The sequence below is a fragment of the Nestor notabilis genome, unplaced genomic scaffold (assembly GCF_000696875.1).
Source record: "Nestor notabilis isolate BGI_N333 unplaced genomic scaffold, ASM69687v1 scaffold15682, whole genome shotgun sequence".
NCBI classification, from domain to species: Eukaryota; Metazoa; Chordata; class Aves; order Psittaciformes; family Psittacidae; genus Nestor; species Nestor notabilis.
Genome location: NW_009918902.1, coordinates 66,207 through 85,815, shown reverse-complemented (window position 1 = coordinate 85,815; position 19,609 = coordinate 66,207). Strand labels below are relative to the sequence as shown.

At 42.1% G+C, this 19,609-nt stretch overlaps 1 protein-coding gene across 2 annotated transcripts in view; it reads left to right on the top strand.

Annotated features, from left to right (window-relative positions):
• Positions 1-19,258, top strand: part of NRG1 (neuregulin 1) — a 96,203-nt gene extending 76,945 nt beyond the window's left edge. The window contains exons 4-9 of one of the 2 annotated variants that reach the window (XM_010009977.1): positions 3,772-3,795; positions 8,194-8,296; positions 11,649-11,775; positions 13,119-13,249; positions 13,770-13,973; positions 18,051-19,160. In XM_010009977.1, the coding sequence (XP_010008279.1) occupies positions 3,772-3,795; positions 8,194-8,296; positions 11,649-11,775; positions 13,119-13,249; positions 13,770-13,973; positions 18,051-18,702 (1,241 nt within the window). In that variant the 3' untranslated portion in view covers positions 18,703-19,160. Of the gene's footprint in view, positions 1-3,771; positions 3,796-8,193; positions 8,297-11,648; positions 11,776-13,118; positions 13,250-13,769; positions 13,974-18,050 lie in introns of both variants that reach the window. The other variant, XM_010009978.1, reaches the window with a different exon arrangement.
• The last annotated feature ends 351 nt before the right edge of the window (positions 19,259-19,609 follow it).

Below are 19,609 nucleotides of genomic sequence, written 5' to 3'. Positions count from 1 at the left end.
TAAGCTAGTCCAGTACTGCTGTCCTTGAAATGCACTGGCAGGAGAGTACATCATTACCTAACCTAGGCTGTTCTGAGACCCCCAGTAATGGCTGTGAGACTGGCACTTCTAACTATTCCACATCTGTAGCATAACATGAGGTTTCTTAAACTGCTACAAATCTTAAAATGACACTTTTGGAAAGGGTCTGGTGAGGGTAGATAAAAGTGAAAAATAATAAATGAGGAACCATTTATATGACTTTTTATTATAACAGCCAACACCAACCAGAGCATACAGTTAAAAAGGGGACTTAGAATTTCTGAGAGTTATCTTCAGACAAATGTTGCATTTGGAGCTTGAAGCCCAGCTCATATTTTGCACCAAAAATGATTGCGGGTGATTAACTTATCTCTGCAAATGCAGATTTTGCAAAGTTCAGAGCAAATTGGGAAGTTAAAGAGCGTAAGTGCCAGTAGGAAAAAAAAGTCTGCATGTAAACTACCCAGTGCTATCTAATTTTACTTGCTTTCAGAAGGGCCTTTCTTCATTAGGAAAAAAAGGGCCAATGGGGTTCCATGCCAAGTGTGCCTACTGGTGAGCTGTTACTATCTTTAGGGCCTGTATTTGGCTGTTGAGAGAAAGTCAGCTTCAGAATCCTGCCCTAGACAAGCTCTGCTGAGGACCTTCTGCCAGTTCAAAACAAGGCTGATGCTGAGCGTTTTGTAAATCCCCTGTCCCAGTAGAGTGCAAGGGCAACTGGCTTACCTTGGCAGTTTGGTTGTCAGTTACCTTGGCAATACGGCTGGAACTAGATGATCTTAAGGTCCTTTCCAACCCTAACTATTCTATGACTCTATGATTCCTTGAGCACTGCAGTCACAGCTGCTACCAGGTGTTTCCTCTTGTACCCTGGCTTTTTGCTGCAGCAGTTTTGACTTTGAGGCTCATGGCCCACCACTAGTCGATAAGACATCAGAGGGTGGTCCTCAAAAGTGTTGCAAAAATACATCTGTTCCATGCAGATATATTAGCTATATTTGAATGCTCACATATTCATTGATTTTTAGGTAGCTATGCATGAGAACTCTTATAGCAACACTGCAGAATGGTCTTTGGGATAAGAAATGCTGGTGGAGACTTGGATTAATATAAGGTTGATGAAACTTCTCTAGAGCATAATCATACGTAAACTCTTTGTCCTCCCAAATGACCCAGATCAGCCAAGAATGCCACCCAAAGGGCCAACTGACTTGCATATCTCGCTAGATAACAGTTGTATACATATTGTGAATAAAGAACGACTCATGGGGCATGCTGTAAGCTATCTTGGGCATTAATTGAATTAATGAATCTTACCTGAAATTTTCATTTTTTAAAGCCTTTCAGCAACCTAAATTGTACTCTTTATGTGCTAAGACCAAGACTCCCAAATGATACAGAGTTGAAAAATACTGTTGTCCATCTTCTACTCAAGGTTAAAGATGGCAGTTTTTCACTATAAACTGCTCAGTTAATGCTCACTAAACGCTAAAAATGCTATGTTAGAATACTCTAATTAAGAAAGGACATTCACTATGCTTCTGAGACTCAAATCAGTCATAGGATAACATTTTTACAGGAGCTATAGGACTTAACATTCTTTAACAGCTCAAAATTGATTTTTCAGCCTAAGTACCACTGAAATAATCCAAGATTTAGGATGCAAAACAGATACTAAGCCTCAGGAAGAGACACAGCACCCCAGCCCCTCAAGGAGAATTTGCAGACATGCAGGGATTTTGCTCAGTGATAGTTTGGAGGATTTTAGTTCCAATTCAATTTACCTGAAAAAGGAACTTTTTTAGAATTTCTCATTACCCACAAAACACATTTAGTAGGAAAATCGACTGAAGAAACACGGCACCTCGATACTTTAGAGGTGAAACTGGTCTCCCTGGACCTCTCTGCTGCTGCAGTTGATCCCAATGGGTCCTTCCCTTGTCAGATGCAAGGTCTCCACACAACCCTGCAACTATGCTCGCCCTTCACTGGACAGCACCATGTCCTCAGACTACCCATCCAGCTCTATAGAGTAACCACACCAAAATCTTGGTGCCTAGAAGCTGTGGCACACCACTCATGAACAGAGCATGCTGTCCTGAAGGACCTGTTCCAGCATTTTCAGGCATCAGACTCTTGTTCTGTAGACCCTGGATACCCATATGCTACAATGAGTTGCAGCTGTAACTTTTTTGGGGAAAAAAACAAATTGCTTCCCCAGCAATTTTCTTCCAATACTGCCCCACAAAAATCACATCCAGAATGAAAATTTAGTGTTAGAAATAATTAATTGTATTTCTTCTTAGAGCACCTGGACAAATATTCAATAGAAATCACATTGCTAGTAAAAAATTATGCAACAGTACTGTTTTAAATATTAAAAAATCAAAAATAATGGCCTGTTTGTAAAATGAGAAGCATTGGGATATTCTGCTTTCTTTTAATCAGATCTAAGGAATGTCACTAGGAATACCAAAGGCAAATAAGAGCTACATAACAGCTAGATTTGAATAAGCAATGCATGTTTCTTCAGCATGCTTTCTTGTTAGGGCTTTCAGCCAGAATATATTCCAATTTTAAGTACTGACTTCCCATTGAATTACTTGAAATAGAAACTGCATGATACGAGAGACTTCCCCTAAAATTAAATTACACCCAGACTAGGAATTTTACCTGTAAGCAAGCATAAATACAGCAATATATATGCATGGGCATGTCATTCATTTTACTGAAGACTTAACCAAGCTTTTTACGCAACTAATGTGTATCCTTAGCAGTGTTCATGCAGGCATGTAATACTGGCTCTTCAGGAAGAAACCTGGATGGATTCCAACTTACTTAACCCTTAAAATGTTACTGATTGGCAGAAAAGAATTGGCATTCCCTCTGTGTACAAACTACTAAATTTGGTCAGAAAATTAGGGTTGGATTTAAAATTCACAGCACACAAGTACAAAGAAAGTGAGAGCTACCACAGTTATGGTGTTGGCCCTGTCAGAAGGGTCTACTAGGGTACCTGTCAGAGGGAAACCTGTGTTCCTTCTCACCCCCAGCTTCTGGGGGTGCTGGTTTAGGCATGGGATCCATGTAAACAGCATCAGCCCCTGCACCCCAGGGTGCATCCAGCTGGCCAGTGGGTGGTTCTGCCACTGCAGCACAGCCCGAATGCGAGGAAAAAGGACTTGGCTCCTCATCTTCCAAAAATGAGAGCCCTGCTACACTCAGTTTGCAGAGCTCCCACTAATGAGCTAACAGTCCCAGACGCCTCCAGTTTGCAACCTACAAGAACAAGAAACTGCATACTGAGGACAGGAATGGGGCCAGAGAGGAGCCCAGCGCAAGACCCATTTGCAGGGGCATGCTGCCTCTCGTAGAGCAACCCTGGGATCTCATGGTTCCGTCTGAAAAAAAAAAAGCAGAAGTTTCAGATGGTGTCCTCAGGCCGCAGGCCCCCTTATCTCAGTAAGATCTTTAAGGGTTAATGGTTCCTGCAGCTTCCCTGCATTGTGGCTGTTCAGATCCCCCATACGTATTTTGGTGTGTGTCCTTTGCAGAAGGTCTGGTCATGGAGCTTACAGAGGCACATTTCAGCGCTATCCACATAACCACTTGCCTCTTTGTCCTGTTTCATGTGCAGACACAGAATAGCCATAATTCTTATATGTGATTTATTTTTGAGTACAGTGTATTGCTCTTTTCTGAAACTTTTTCCTTTTCTTTCTTTTTTTTGTCAACTTTCTGCATTGGCAGAGCACCTTGGGATTGAATTTATGGGTATGGACCAATCATTCCTTTTAGCCTGCAGATTTTAGACCCTGAGAGATAAATCCCTTTTCATTTTTCTTTTTTTTCTCCACCTCCCCTTTTCAGTTCCTAACCAATTTCTTTATGCTTTAGAAGGGATCATACAGCTATAACAACCCTTGCCAAAATGTTAGAGGAGATCAGCAGTTATACTGATAAAATAGTCCAAACCTAAGGAGTTCTAGGAATTATCAAAGTAACTGTAACATAGTGCACATTCATTTTTCTGCTGTGGAATTTTGACTGATTTTGACATTTGATTTTGCTAAGTTCTTCTGGGGTTGCTGGATTTTGGAAACGCTGTAAACATTAAGCAAAATGACTAACTAGTCTATAATAATGGATAAGCTGTATAGCCACTTAAAATTCTACAAATTTACAGTTTTGAGCTCTGGTTTCCAGGTAAAATTCTATGACTAAACCCACAGCTAGGTATATAAATTAGATGCATTTACATACGTGTTGATATGCACATACACACTCATTTATAGGTCTGAAAGTAGAAGTAAACTGAAAGTTATTTAGGAATTTAAGTAGAGGTTTATAGCTGGACTCCAGATTCTCATGTCAGCAAATATAATCAATATTTCTAGTACCAAACTCATATTGCACCCAACCAAGAACATTGACAGCAGGTACTATTTTTACATTTCATCTTAATTATAACAGAAATAGATCTTATAAATCCTTCTCATGAATAGACTGTACTTATGTGACTAGCATTCAGTAATCAGGTGTACACATAATGCATCTTTTGAGTCAGTTTTGGTTTGGAATCTCCTAAAATTGTTGACAAATTAAATGAACCAGCCAGTGATGCTTTTCAGACAGTTTTGGTTCATGTTCTTATTAAAAATGTCCCAACAGAATGTCATTAGCTGAAGCTGTGAACTGTGGAAAACCCATTAACAGTCCAAATTTAAGAAATCTCTCACAACCCAGATTATTATTATTATTAATATTATCATCATTATTATTGTTGTTGTTGTTATTGTTGTAATCCCAAGCTACTATTATTTCTCATTCATAAATGCTAAATTGTAGTAGAAGATATATGGATACATTAATATATGAGGAATTAAATTAAAATTGTTTAAAAAAATGACTTGCCAGTTCTGCTTTATACATGAAATTACATCAGTGGAGCCACCTCTTGGAATGAAATTCTTCTAAAAATCCCCAGAGACCTATAAGAAGAAAAACTTTAAACCAGAGCAAATTTAAGAACATATATATCATCAATTATGTATGAATTAAAGTGATGTGAAATTAATTCCATAATGTGCATGTTCAAAAGGCTGCACATAGAGGGATTTAATATCTTGACTTAAAACTCGTCAATTTGCTTTTCCTAGCATTCTGAAGGGGGGAAAAATGCATTCAAATGATTTTTAACACTTAACAGGTTAAAACCTTTTCTAAATTCTCACTGCACATACATTTCTCTATGGACTTCTCCCAAAAGCTGCTATTAATTGTTTTTAAGCTAATTTAATGAGCACTGCAAACACAGCACATGTTTACTTGGCTGGGCATCATTAATTGGCTCTGTAAATGTTAACATCGGTCAGGCAGTTTTGGGGCGAGACCTGGTATAACCTCAAGTGCCCCATGGGAGTTCAGTCCCAGATTCACAAAACTCTCCTGGACCTAAACAGGGTGGCCAAGTCTCACCCTGGAGAGATACATCCTTCTCAGATACTGCTGTTCCCAGCAGGGAGACCCTGTCAACCAGGAGCAGCATGGCCAGGAGCTTGGTGGTTTGCTGGGCAAGACATGGCCAGACCTGAGTGCCTTCCCAGGCAGGCATTCCCCATATAGTTTGAGGAAGGCCATAGCAGCAACTCCATTCACACACACTATGCCAAGATAATGCCAAAAGATCCTAAAGGGATCCTGTCGAAGGGTGCTGGAAGGAGTTAAGGCAATGAAAGCAGACCCAGGGTTTTACCTCTGCATGCCCTCAAGACCTACAGTCCCTGCTCCGCCCCTGCACCTCTGTCCCCTGCAGTGGGTGAGAGCCCAGGAGCATCCAACACACAAGCACAAGCCTGAGCCCACTGGCAGCCTTAGCAAAGCCATGATCAGTCAGTCACCCAGCTCATTTGCAGCAGCCTCAGCCTGGAGTAAACCTTAGAGTCAGTGCAGTCAACCAAGATTTACACTGTTAATTAATCTTCCTCGTCTCCCTTCCCCTCCAAGAAAAATGGGTTGATATGTCCTTACTCGTTTTGCTTTCACAAGCTAACAGCTGACAGCATGACAAAAATAAAACAAAATATAAAATAATTCAAAGCATTATTTTTTTTTTTTTTTGCCCCTATATTGCTTAGCACAATTCTCCTGTTTCTTTTGACATCCTCATAATACACCATCTCCATGGCTAACTAATAAGCGCTTTCAGAAGGGGCAAAGTGGGAAGGGGATCAATTGCCACTAACTAGCCTAGGTGAGGAGTTATGCTGTATGAGAAATCCCTTCACATTCTGCTTCAGCCTTTTTTTTGTTTTGTCCCCAAGCATTTCTTCACTCTGTTTTTTCCAGTGTCAAGCATGCTGTGCCAGGCCTGCAGTTTACTCTCAATCCTCTAACCTTGTCTTTCCCTGTATTTCACCTTTCTCTTTTTCTCTTTTTCCTGGTTTGGTTGGTGTTTCAACCTTTTCTTCTCTTTCTTTTTTGACTCTCTGTTCTTGGAGTTACATTTTTGTTTTCTTTAATACATTTTTTCAGCATACTAGTTTTACCAAACTCACTTCTCCCCTCTCCCCCTACCCTCCCTCCCTTTTAATAATCAGTGCTATTAATTTTGTCTGACAGTGCTCATGACCTGTTTGTTGGTGTTTCGGTTTACAGTGGGTTTGGCTTGTAGGACAAATTCATTCCATGATAAAATGAATTGTATCAGAGAAATTAAGATTTCTTTTGCTTTGTGATTTGTTGCATGGAATATTTGCCATTTGGCCACAGTAACATTAAAATTAAACTAGGTAAGCCCCCAAAACGTATTGGAGGGATGACTGCTCCCTCTTCAATAGGGAACATTTTCTCCTGCACTGGTGTAACATCTGTGATAGAACATCATTTAAGTGCCTGAGCTTGGTCAGAGACTCATGGCACATATGAGGAAGTGTTGTGCATCTCTGTACCTCCTCGTGAATTGCCCCACAAACCTCTTATGTTCGTGTAAGTCCCTTCCAGTGGGAATAATCCTGGCATTTATCCCAAAGGTAGTGCAGAGCTGTGCAGCTTTTATTCATTCATTTATTTTTAATCACCTGCTGGTATACCAACTTTGTCAATATTGCAGTCTGACCTAAGGCCACCCTCCAGTCTGGATTCTCCAGGGCAAGCTTTCTAGACTATCTGCTTAATCAAAAATAAGCCTTGATAAAATTCTAGACACCTATTTTCGTCCTAAAAGCATCTGTAAAACATCAACACAGAATGCGCCTCTGTCTCAGCGCTCCTTGTGTAACATTTCCCCAGCACAGCACACAGCAATGCTCTCTGCCAAGCATGAGCGAGGCTGGAATGCATGGGTAGCTCCAACCCAAACATTACCGGTGCTACTAACATCTTTTTAATAGTGAAATATCTCTGATGAACGAGATCGGTAATAAGTTGTCATCACTGAGCAACCTGCCACTCTAAATAGAACAGATCCTTTGTTGGACACAAAGAGATGCAAGTAGAAAACCATCATTTCTCTGATACAAGGCAGTGCTGGTTGTTGATACTGCTGTGTTTTTTGAAAATCACTGCCGAAAGAATCTGAATTTTATGTCCAAAGCTCAAAACCTGTCTTCATTTCCATTGCTGATATAATTACAAGCCAAGCTCATGTCTCAAACATACAATGATATTTTGAAATCTTTCCTGTAAAGACAACTGAGGTATAAATTGACATGGGGGCAGAGGGACATTGGATGTGAAAACAATCCAAAAAAAGATAAGAAAATAGATTTCTCTTAAGGCCCATAAAATAGGCCTTCATTCCAGCTGTCTTTGCAGAGTAAAACTTCCAAAGCATTTGCAAATTCATGTTATTACCTTAGTGCATTGCATTTTTATTTCCAGCAAATGCTGAGTGTTTGTCAGTTGTGATATTGTTTCATAGATATTATTCTTGTTGACATGAAAAAAAAAGATTACTTTTGACTGTAATTGTACGGATGATCACTCATCCCCATATTGTGTCAACAGCTTATGGTGTGGTCCTGTTCTCCTTGCCATTAATAATGAGTTTGCCTGAAATGTGGTGGCTGTGTGACTCTGTGAAGTGTTTTGTAGCATGCCAGCTGTTGACTGTGTGCTCCTTGCCTAGCCATCTTCCATCTTGTGACCTTCTCTGTTTTTGTCCCTTTCTAGAAGCTGAGGAACTGTACCAGAAACGGGTGCTGACCATAACTGGCATTTGCATTGCTCTTCTAGTAGTTGGCATCATGTGTGTGGTGGCCTACTGCAAAACCAAGTAAACTTTTCTCTTCTTTTTTATATCTGTGATTGTTGATCAGGGCCTTCCCAGTTGACTATAGCTTCTGCTCTTCTGACCATAAGGTTGTATCTAGGTTTCACCAGAGCTGAGCTGGAGACAAACCTGTGGCCAGGGTTCTCTGGTCCAAGCCAGTCTCCATGTCCAACAGCAGTGCAAAAATAAGACAGGTATCTGAAAGGATTCTCACACTTCAAATGTGACTCAAGCAATTTCACTGACTTGCAGTTCTTTGTCTGTAACCCATTCCAGCTGGTTTCCCCAAATGGAAAGGAACAAACCCTAACAACACTGGAATCATGTTGGTCTCCAGACATAAATTTTACGTATCAGCCTAGTTTGTTTGTACTTGAGGCAAGATTAACTGTGCTAAAAGTTACTAAATACCAAAGGCCAAAGAACTGAACTCAAAAGTGATCCCAGTGCAAAAGTAGGCACTTAAATGCATTCTGTGAGTCTCTGTAAATTACTGAGGGTGACTCTCAAACATGTATGAGGCACTCTGGACCATAAATTATACTGAACATCAGCAGGATTTGTGCTGGCAAAACTTCTGGCTGCTCTTATAAATCTCCCCACCAAAACACAGAAAACCCTTATCATAAATCTTCCACATTTGTATAAACCTGATTTACTGTTGCAGAGCCTGATTAGCAGTTGGGTTTTTGGTTTTCTTTGTAAGCCCTACCAATAATGGATGTGCTAAAAGCAGGGGAGGAGTGGAATCATTTGCCCTGTTTGGTGAGTACAGCCACACACAGTTGCTGCTCCCACCCACAACCCTGTGCCAGTGGTTAGCAGGGAATGACTGAAATGGTATTATTAGAACAATAGAATCAGATCAACTACTGCTTTTAGAAGTGACAAGTGGCAAGCCAGAGCAGCTAAACAATATCTTCCCTGGTCCAAAGATCACCAAAATCAGCTAAGACATCCCCATGAATTTCAACAAACATTTAGTCAGATTTCTGAAATATGGTTTTCTATATAAAGAGCCCCCCAGATCTATCAGGGTCTGGATGCTTTGTCACGGTTTGTCCCAGACATCAGTGATCACTGCCAGCCAAAAATGAAACGTTTCCAAATACAGTTGATGAGAGTGAAAGTGAGCTGCCAGTTCATGGCCCTCGAAATGCAGCAGTGGTGCCAGACTGCTCTCTGTGAGATGTTTGCCACATGCTCTTTCCGCCTAATAGGGGAAAACCCACAGAACAGGGAAATCGTGGCATGGTGTTACAACAACACACTAAATAAAGTAGAATGGCTTAGATATTGTTAGTCTTCTTGCAAGAGATACTACTGGTCAAATGCTAAGGCAATATCTTCTGACACTGAGTATCAGTTCAGAAGCACTTTATTTGCAAGTCATGTATATTAAGGGGAAGGCTTCTCAGAATAAGTGAAGTGCACATTAGTTTTCCCGTTATTCTTTCTTCTTAATTTCCTGAAGTTTCTTTTTTTAGCTAATTTCCTTTCACTAGAGGACAACCAGCACACAAGGAAGTGAGCACAATGCAAATACATTGATCAGTGAAGGTGGGAAGTAATATGGTTTCCTAGGGATAGTTTTCTGGGCAATATGTGCCAAGATCTCAGACTCACAGATGATGAACTCAAATTCCCTCTAGAACTCACTTCCTCTACCACGTCAGGGATCTCAAGTTGTCTTCAGCTCCCAATGTCTCCAAGGGCTCATGAAAGGGTGATGTGAAATCAAGATAAACCCTTGCCTATGGTGCTTCTCAGCCCAGGCAGGTCTTTGGGTAGCTGCTCAGATACCTCCTGGCACTGTACTCTGTATCTGCCTTAACCACCTGTGTGTCCTAAGATGATGCCTGGCTATCCTCCAGACATAAAGCCTACATGAACCAGGTACTGTGCCCTTCTGAGTCCAAGGCAGCCATGTTTGCTTATATAGTTTCAGTGGAGTGACATGAATTAAACATCTTCCACTATCCAGGCACATACATACAGAGAAAATACGTAAAATACAGTGTGTCAAGTCATGTTTTCTTTGTCTTTCAGCTTTCCTGGCTATAAACTTCAACACATTTATTGTTTTCCCTTCTCCCTCCTTTTCAGAAAGCTTGGAATAGTCCCCTTGAGTTCAAAATGGGATTGAAAATGGTTGTATCTTACACTGTAATACCCTGCCAAAAATATCTGCACTTCTTCATATGTCTTAGAGAATTGTGTGTATTTTAGCTCTTCCCACAGCCAAGGTCATACTTACTCTGCAGTGTGTTGGAGCCTGCATCCTCTCTTCATTTCCCTGGATTCTGTGGCAGGATGGTGGAAGTTCTCCAGTATAATCAGACAAAGCTGGGGAATATTGATAAATTAAGTCTGAAATTGAGTAGCTCTTTCTCTAGTTATTTATTTTCATGTTATATTTAGCATGTTCTGCATGTCCTTCACAGCGCCAGGTTTTACTATGCTGCAAGTTTTGTTACCGACAGCTTGTAATGATGTCCTGAAAAGCTCTCTTAAGGAGAATTAGAAAGATTAGCAACTTGGGAAGGAGCAGCTGAGGACGGGACACAGTAGAAGCACGCAAGTCAGCCAGGGACTATGCCATTAGTACATGTTACTGATGAACAGTTTTACTGTATGCACTAGCAGCCCTGGCACCCTTCTGGTAATCATTAGGTTTCAGAGTTAATCTGATGTTGCCGTAACAGAACCTTTCAGCGATACCAGGATGGCTGCAGGCTCAGGCATACCTCACACACTCATTTTGGATTTCTAGGGCTTCCTCTGCACCCTTCACTTCTTGAACAGATTTATGTATTTGGAGTGCACTGATGAGGTAGGGGACAAATCCCACAAAACAACATGTAGCTCCCGCATCACAAAGATGGTGGCACACACCACATTTTCCAGCGGCTGCACGCAAGCCCCCTCAGCTCCCTGTGGTGAATGGAGTAGCATAACCCAGTGGGCTGTCAGAAAACTGGCCATGGCCGTAGTGAGGGTGCCACAGTGGCTGGGTTAAATTCTCTCCTCCCTCCCCTCTGAGTGCAGAAAAGAGCTCTTCCTGGCATTGAGTGGGGCTTAGAAATGGCTTCCCTCTTCCTCACACTTTTTCACATCCCTCTGTGGCCTGCCGGCTCCTGGAAGGGTTCCCACACATCCTTCCCCCTCTGCAGGTCCCCACAGCTCCAGCTGCAATTAGACCTGCAGTCTCAAACCTCACTCGGAGATCTTGCAGCAGTGAGGAGAGTGCTGGCAAAAACAGTGATGTTATATTATTGTCATCATCATCAACATGCTAAAAGGTGCAGCTGCTTTCCCTTTGCCTATTAAAATCATTTCCTTGTTTCGTGTACAGGAAGCAGAGGAAAAAGTTGCATGATCGCCTTCGGCAGAGCCTGCGCTCCGAAAGGAACAATGTGACGAACATGGCCAATGGGCCGCACCACCCCAACCCTCCACCGGATAACGTCCAGCTAGTGAATGTAGGTTTTACTGCCCAGGTTTCAGCCTAGGCTGCCAGGGGCACAGCAAAGCTCACCCTGCAGCCTTTAAACTTCTACCTGCTACAGGCTGGTGGCTGAATTCTCTTGGCTTTCTCCACCCAGAAACAATTGGAAACTTCGCAAAAAATATGCAGTAAAATGAGACACATTTCTGCAGGTGGCCAGTTTCCTGGGGCATGCTGCAGTGCTGCAGCTGTGCCTGTGGATCTAGGACACCAAAAGCAAGTAAAACACCTCAGAAAAAAACAGTAACCTCTCTACAGCACTGCTAAGTGCTGCAGAGGTCAATTTCTTCAAACACACATGTCTTGCTCTTCCTTGGCCTGATGGTTGGTGAGTAGGGAGAGACCCCTTGGATCAGGAATGTGTCATTATGATTTCAGGAGTGACAGCAGCAGTGGCTGTGGAGATGGGGCTGGGTCAGGTACTCCACCAGCATCCCTCAGCCATTTGTCAGAGCAGAGTAGAGAGTTATTCCTCAGCTAAACCCTTGGCCAGGGCTCACACTACCTGTAGCTGCTGCCTCCTCTCCTTCCTTTCCCAGGGAAGGCTGCTGCCCAGAGGGGATGTGGGCTTCCTGCCACCCTGCTCTCATGCTCCACCATCACTGTATGCATTCATGACAATGTAGGAATGAGCCCTGCTAAATCAGTGACAGTACTAAACCTTGGTTAAGGCCAAGCTACCTTTTCAGAAGAGCTGGGCTTCAAAAGACCTAAATCTATAATCAGATTATTAAGATAGGGAAAACAAGGATTCCCCACTGATGAGAATAGAGTCCTACCAGAGACAGTACTGGTTGGGCACTGCACATCTCCAGCTCAGGAGGCTTTGGCCCTTTCTGCAGATCATCCCTTGATGAACGGGTCTGTTGTGGTGCTGCATCCATGGACACTGAAAATAGTAATTTCCTGCCAAGATTCTTATCCTGCAATGAACAATTGCTACTGCTAACTACTGCTGTCTTCTCCATCAGGGAAGAGTATATTTGTTGTATCTGGTAGTAAAGGTCTTTATCCATGAAGACTTCTCATTCCTTTGCTAAACATGTATGTGGTTTATAGCCAGATTGGGATGCAGACCGTTGCTAATTACGTCATTTGTATCTTCCTACTCTGGGTTTAGATGAGGTGTGTATGCAGAGGTGTACATGAATGTGCTCAAATGTGTCAGTGTGGTCTCTGCCTGTATTTAAGTGACAAAGTTTCTGCTTTGGCACATATGAAAAACTGTGACTTCTGGGGGAGGGATTGGAAATTATGTTTGCAAATGTGCTGTGAATTACAGTTTGTAAACCTGAGGTTTGTTTGGGTTTTTTTCAGCAGTACGTTTCAAAAAATGTGATCTCCAGTGAGCAGGTCATTGAGCGAGAAACAGAAACCTCATTTTCCACGAGCCACTACACTTCAACAACACATCACTCTGTGACAGTCACCCAGACATCCAGCCACAGGTACTGAAGGGGGAAGGCAAACAGCAGCTGTAATATCTGATCTGTTTCTGTTGCAGAACAGAAAAGATGTGGGGGGAAAAAATAACAAAACAAAACAACCACACAGAAAAATCCATGCTCCCTTTACAGTGTTTTCTTTCCGAGACTAACAATATTTGATGTCATGTCATCTAACTAATTACCTTTCCGTGAATTTACAGAGTTTTATTGACTGAACGGCATTCCAATACTGATACAGTGAATTTTAGTATATGCAATTTGCCAAATCAGCGACAGTCCTGGTGTCTGGAAAGCCCTCTTTTCTTCTTCTTTTATCCACATGTGCAAAATCATGTTTATGCATGTGGTTTGTACAATTCACAAAATTCTGCAGTCCAACTTACCAACCCAAAGATTATGCTGCACATCCCAACAGAGCCCTTCACTTTCGCTGGTTAAACTTTTGTTCATCTGCATTTGTCACCAAAGCACTACTCATGCTCCCCTCCCTTCTTCTCCTTTCCTGGTTGCTGCTCTCCAGCTGGAGCAATGGCCACACTGAAAGCATCCTCTCTGAAAGCCACTCTGTGCTCGTCAGCTCATCCATGGAGAATAGTAGGCATGCCAGCCCAGCAGGACCCCGGGGACGCCTCAGTGGCATCGGTGGACCACGGGAAGGAAACAGCTTCCTCCGGCATTCGAGAGAGACCCCTGACTCCTACCGAGACTCTCCTCACAGTGAAAGGTAGGACACACCACCTCATTGCTTTCAGCTGGCAAGGCCAGTGTTTCCAGATGGTTGCAAAGCTTGGGAGCATAGGAGGAAACCCAACAGTGAAGCTGTTCATGTAGGGCACACATCTCCTCATTTGTAAAGGTAGAGATCTTGGTAGTAGTTTAAAGTCTACAAAAACCATTTCTTTCCTTCTTGCCTTTGCTGGATTTACTCCTAACAGCCAGCAGTTCACATTTGGAAAAGCTCCACTGAAGCCGTTTGGCAGAAATTTCCATTGTCAAGTAGAAACGGATCTTTGCCTACTTAACAGTTTCTTAGAAGAAGCACGTGAGAAAACTGCGAGATTTTGTGTCACACAAAAACTGGTGAGAAAGCAATGTATTGATCCACAGGAGAAGAGCATTAAAGACTCCTAAGCAGTATGGGAATTCTGCCACCACCTACTTTCTGGGACATTCCAGCTGCTATACCTGTTACCTCCTTCAAAAATTCCCCGTGACTCTTTAGTTACATAAAAGCGAAGAAAGCAAAGTGCAAACCATGAAGGACCCAGGTTGTTATTAAATCAGGGTAGTTAGAAATAAAACAGGCCAGGAGTTTTCCAACAAAGTAATTTTTTCTTTGAAAAGCCTAGTTCATCAGTACTTAAGGTCTGCCTTGAAGTGCATCAGTCACATGTAAAGTTTTACTGAAAATGCTTCTCAACTTTGGGCTAGGATTTTACCTCAAGAGTAGGGGATGGACCCAAAGAAGAAACTGAGAAGAAACAAGACATTCAAAAATGGCTTTCTTCCCAGCAATCAGAGGCAGAAGAAAAGGAAAACAAAGGGTTATTGGGCCAATTCTCTGAGCACTGTGAAATCACAAAGGATTTGATCTTGTGCGATGTCCATGATGTCAAAAATGCAGCCAGGCAATCCCCAGGGAGATGAAGTTATGTCGGAGACAAATTGTGCTTTCTAGAAAAAATAATGTGCAAGTACAGCAAAAGCCATTTCTGTGGTACTGCCTCTGCTGCTACACAGACAACTGCTTTGCAGCTGGGTAATTCACCATGGCTTTCTTAGTAACACCTGTAGGACCACTAAGGACAGTGAACTGGCTCTCTCCTTATAATAGTTATCTGTTATTTATCATAGAATTCAATTTCAAGATATGTGGCTCACATGACATAAACAGCCATGGCCCCAGTCCAGTAGGGCACTTCAACAAGATTAACTTTAAATCATGCAAATAGCTCCATTGAAGTCAGTGAGATTACTCATGTGGGTAGAGCTCAGCCTGTGCTTAAGTCCTGTGCTGGATCAGGACCTGTAACAGTAAATAGGGCATTGTGTCCCACCTGGGAACTGGACAGGATGCACGGCCACACATCCACTGACAGTGAGTACTATAGCTTAGTATATTTGGGTATCTGCGTGTAAGAAGTGAAAATCATTCATGCTGTCTTCCCACATTGCCTGCGGCATCCAGAGCATCATTCTGATATGAGCTGTTCAGACTTTTCCGGGTGGGAAAAGGAGCATATACCTTTCCATTCTGATAAGAAGAAAGAAGGCATTTCATCAATGATAATGTTTCTTGAAGATTATGCTGCAGGTGAAGAGCAGCAACATTTCTGTGATAATTCGCCACTCATTGACGGTCTAGCCTTAAATGTGCCTGAAATGACCATGAATTTGGAATGCAGAAGATAATTTCCTGAGCATTAAATTAGGCCTCATCTATTTTTAGCAAGCAGGAAATACATAGCAGATTATTTCTGAGATGGATTGCATGTATGTGTATGTATGTAAGGGGGAAGATTAGAGTTACTTGCAACTGAAAATCACGCTGAAACATAAAGAGATGACTTAGCTGACAAATTACTTCCTGAAGCCATCAAATGTTGCTGTGCTGTGAATTGGTATATCAAAGCTGTGCTCCCTTCGCCCTCCAGTCCTCCAGCTACTTCACAACTTTGAAACAAAATGGAATAGACATTGCAAGGTGTTCCTTTGCATTACCCTATCCTGTTGTTGGATCCCATGCCCAGACACCTGTTTAGATGAGTAGAGGACCCCAAGTACCTACATTTTAGAAAGTCCTTAGCCATCTTACAGGAGAGAAGATCAAAACCCACTGCCTCTGCATGAAACACTGAACTATACAATGAAGTTGGCAGCATTCAATTAGGTAATGCTTGTTGGCTAGCCATGGATACACTCTGATCCCCTTTCACTGAGCCAGCATGGCTTACCTCTTGTTGGCCATGAAGCAGGATAAACCTATCACCTTTTAACCTTCCCTTCTGGATGGGCTAGAGCTGCATGGGTTCAGCTTCTGTGCCTCAGCTTGTGGACAGCAGCTTTTTATACTGCTCCATTACGATGTGGGGGATTACACCAGAAATATGTGAACACACCATACCTTAGTATGACTAACTTGACACTGGTGAAACTATGCACAGTGTGCTGGACACATTTAACTAACTTAGTGCATTAACTTAATGAGTATAGCTAAACTCCTGTGTGACAAGAGGATGTACATCCAACACTGCACCAGCTGGGGAAGCAGGGAGGCCTCTCTTTTTCAGACCGTGCCTGAAAATGTGAAAGGGATGATAAGCTCAGTCATGGAATGAAAATAAAGAATGACTTCATTCACGCAATGCACAGACATATTAATTGCCCTCTGCTCTCACTAGCAACCAACTTGAGTAATTCTCATGCATAACTCCAGTTTTGTTTTTCTTTCTCCTGTTCCTCAGTTGATGTAAATCAGTGTGCCTCAACTGAAATCAATTTGGTCTACCACATTTTAGTTCAGGATCGGTCCTGGTTTCTCTTTATCCAATAACTCTGTTTTAATCCAATATAATAAGTTCAACTAAGTCATAAATTGGATAAGAAAGTTGGATTCCGATTCATTTTGGTAATTTCAGACTCAGATAAACAAATCACTAATGAAAAACTAAATAACTATCAATCATAGCCATATAACTTGTCTCACTGGGCCTGTGTAGGAGATGGAACTTATAAAGACTTTATATTTGGACACAGATGAAATTGAGGCAGGTGAACTTAGGATAAGAACAAAAGCAAAGCCAAACTATACAAAATGTCATGCTGGGCAGTATGCTTTTGATTGAGAGATTTCAGGCAGATCCTCATCTGGCATGAATCCACACAACCTCATAACATTTCATGGAGCTCTGCTGATTCAAACCAGATGAGAGTCTTATATTTTTTGTCCTCGTCCTCTGGGACAAGCTCTGTACTGGCACCTAAGCTTTGTTTTCAGAAATCAGCTTTGAACACTACCCCTCCCACAGAAACAAGGAAGGAAAACTTTGCAGAGCAGTCCTGAACACTAGGCCAGACAGTCCTCTCTGTCAGCAGTTGTTCCCACATGAGGACAAATAACACTCCCTGTTTCTTTCCAGATAGACCTATTAGCCAGGGTAACTAGCACCCAAGGAGTGGAGCAGCACAAAGCTGCCGGGACAGCGCTGCAGATCCTACTCCAACTACCCCCAGTGATGAAAATCAGCAGCATCTGGCCCTAAATTTTCTCCAGACTTTGCTCTCCTCCTTAGTCTGAGAGAGTCTGGTAGCCAGGAGTGGGTGAAGCCCCAGGAGGGCTGTCCCTCAGTTCTCTTCCTTTCTCTCCTCCTTTCTGTTTGCATGCACCCTAGGTTCTGGTCAAATCCTGCCAGAAGTGCCACAGCAGTTTTCCGTTTGACAAAATACTTGCAAATGCATTTTGTTTCTGGCAGCCCCCCAGTCTCTGAATCCCATTCCTCGATTCATTCCAGGAAATTATTCTGGCAAGTAATTTATAGCATCTCTATGGCTCTTCTGAGGCAAACAGACTTCAGGGCTTTTCTGTGCTCCTCCTGCTCTCAAATGTCTTTGCCTACAGCCCCAGAAATCAGCAGTTTTATAGGATTAATAGCAACAGGAAATTCTCCCTGGTACCCCTGTCAGGGGATGCTGGGGATCTTAAAGGAACCCTGCCTTTTCCTTCCCAGACCATGTGAGCAGCTGTGTTCACATGCCACCACCACTCCCATGCTCGCGACATTTCCCCATCTCTTTTCTTCAGGTATGTCTCAGCTATGACCACACCAGCTCGCATGTCACCCATCGAATTCCACACTCCAACTTCTCCCAAGTCACGCCCCTCCAAAATGTCACCACCGGCTTCCAGCCTGACCGTCTCCATCCCTTCAGTGGCGGTGAGTCCCTTCGTAGAAGAGGAGCGACCACTGCTCCTGGTTACCCCACTGCAGCTACATGAGAAGTATGACCACCATCTTCAGCAGTTCAACTCCTTCCACCACAATGCTGCTCATGAGAGCAACAGCCTGCCGCCAAGTCCTCTGCAGATAGTGGAAGACGAGGAGTACGAGACCACACAGGAGTACGAACCAGCACAGGAGCCTCCAAAGAAACTCGCCAACAACCGGAGGGTCAAAAGAACAAAGCCAAATGGCCACATTTCCAGCAGGGTGGAAGTAGATTCCGACACAAGCTCTGACAGCAGCAGCTCCGAGACTGAAACTGAAGATGAAAGAATAGGCGAGGATACACCATTCCTGAGCATACCAAACCCAGTGGCGACCAGTCTGGAGCCAACCGCTGCCTACCGGCTGGCTGAAAACAGGACTAACCCAGTGAACCGCTTCTCCACACCAGAAGAGTTGCAAACAAGGTTGTCCAGTGTGATAGCTAACCAAGACCCTATTGCTGTATAAAACATAAAACACATAGATTCACATGTAAAACTTTATTTTATATAATGAAGTATTCCACCTTTAAATTAAACAATTTATTTTATTTTAGCAATTCTGCTGATAGAAAACAGGAGAGGAAAAAAAAACTTTTATAAATTAAATATACGTATGTACAAATGTGTTATGTGCCATATGTAGCAATTTTTTACAGTATTTCAAAAATGGGGAAGATATCAATGGTGCCTTTATGTTATGTTACGTTAAGAGCAAGTTTTGTACAGTTACAATGATGGCTGTCCCATAGTATTTTGCAAAACCTTCTAGCCCTCAGTTGTCCTGGCTTTTTTGTGCACTGCATTATAATGACTGGATGTATGATTTGCAAGAGTTGCAGAAGTCCCTCTGGTCGCTTGCTGTAGAATCCCCAGATCAAAAAGCCCTGTAATGGCACTACCACCTTACCCACCCCAGCAGAAAAATACACACACACACACGGGGGGCATTAAAAAGACAAAAAAAAAAAAAAAAAAAAAAAAAAAAAAACAAAAAAAAACAAAAAAAAAAACACCAAAAAAAACCAAACTAAAAAAAAAAAACAAAAAAAAAAAACAAAACACAAAAAAAAACCATACAAAAAAAGGAGGAAAAAAAAGCTGAGAAAAATAACAAAAAAAAAAAATTCTTCTATAAGAGGTTTTATTTGCTTTCCGTATATGAGATGAGTTTTGTCTGCTCTCTGCCAGCCAAAAGGTTTGAAAAGGTTTGCTTCTTTGAGCACTGGAATAATAGTAGATCCAGAAGCATGCTACTATTAATTACAGCAGGATAACTAAAAAAAAAATAAAAAAAAGCGCCAACCTGCATTACATAATGTTACTTATAGAAAGAAAGTAATACTGTGATTTTAAATCAAATATATTATTAATCA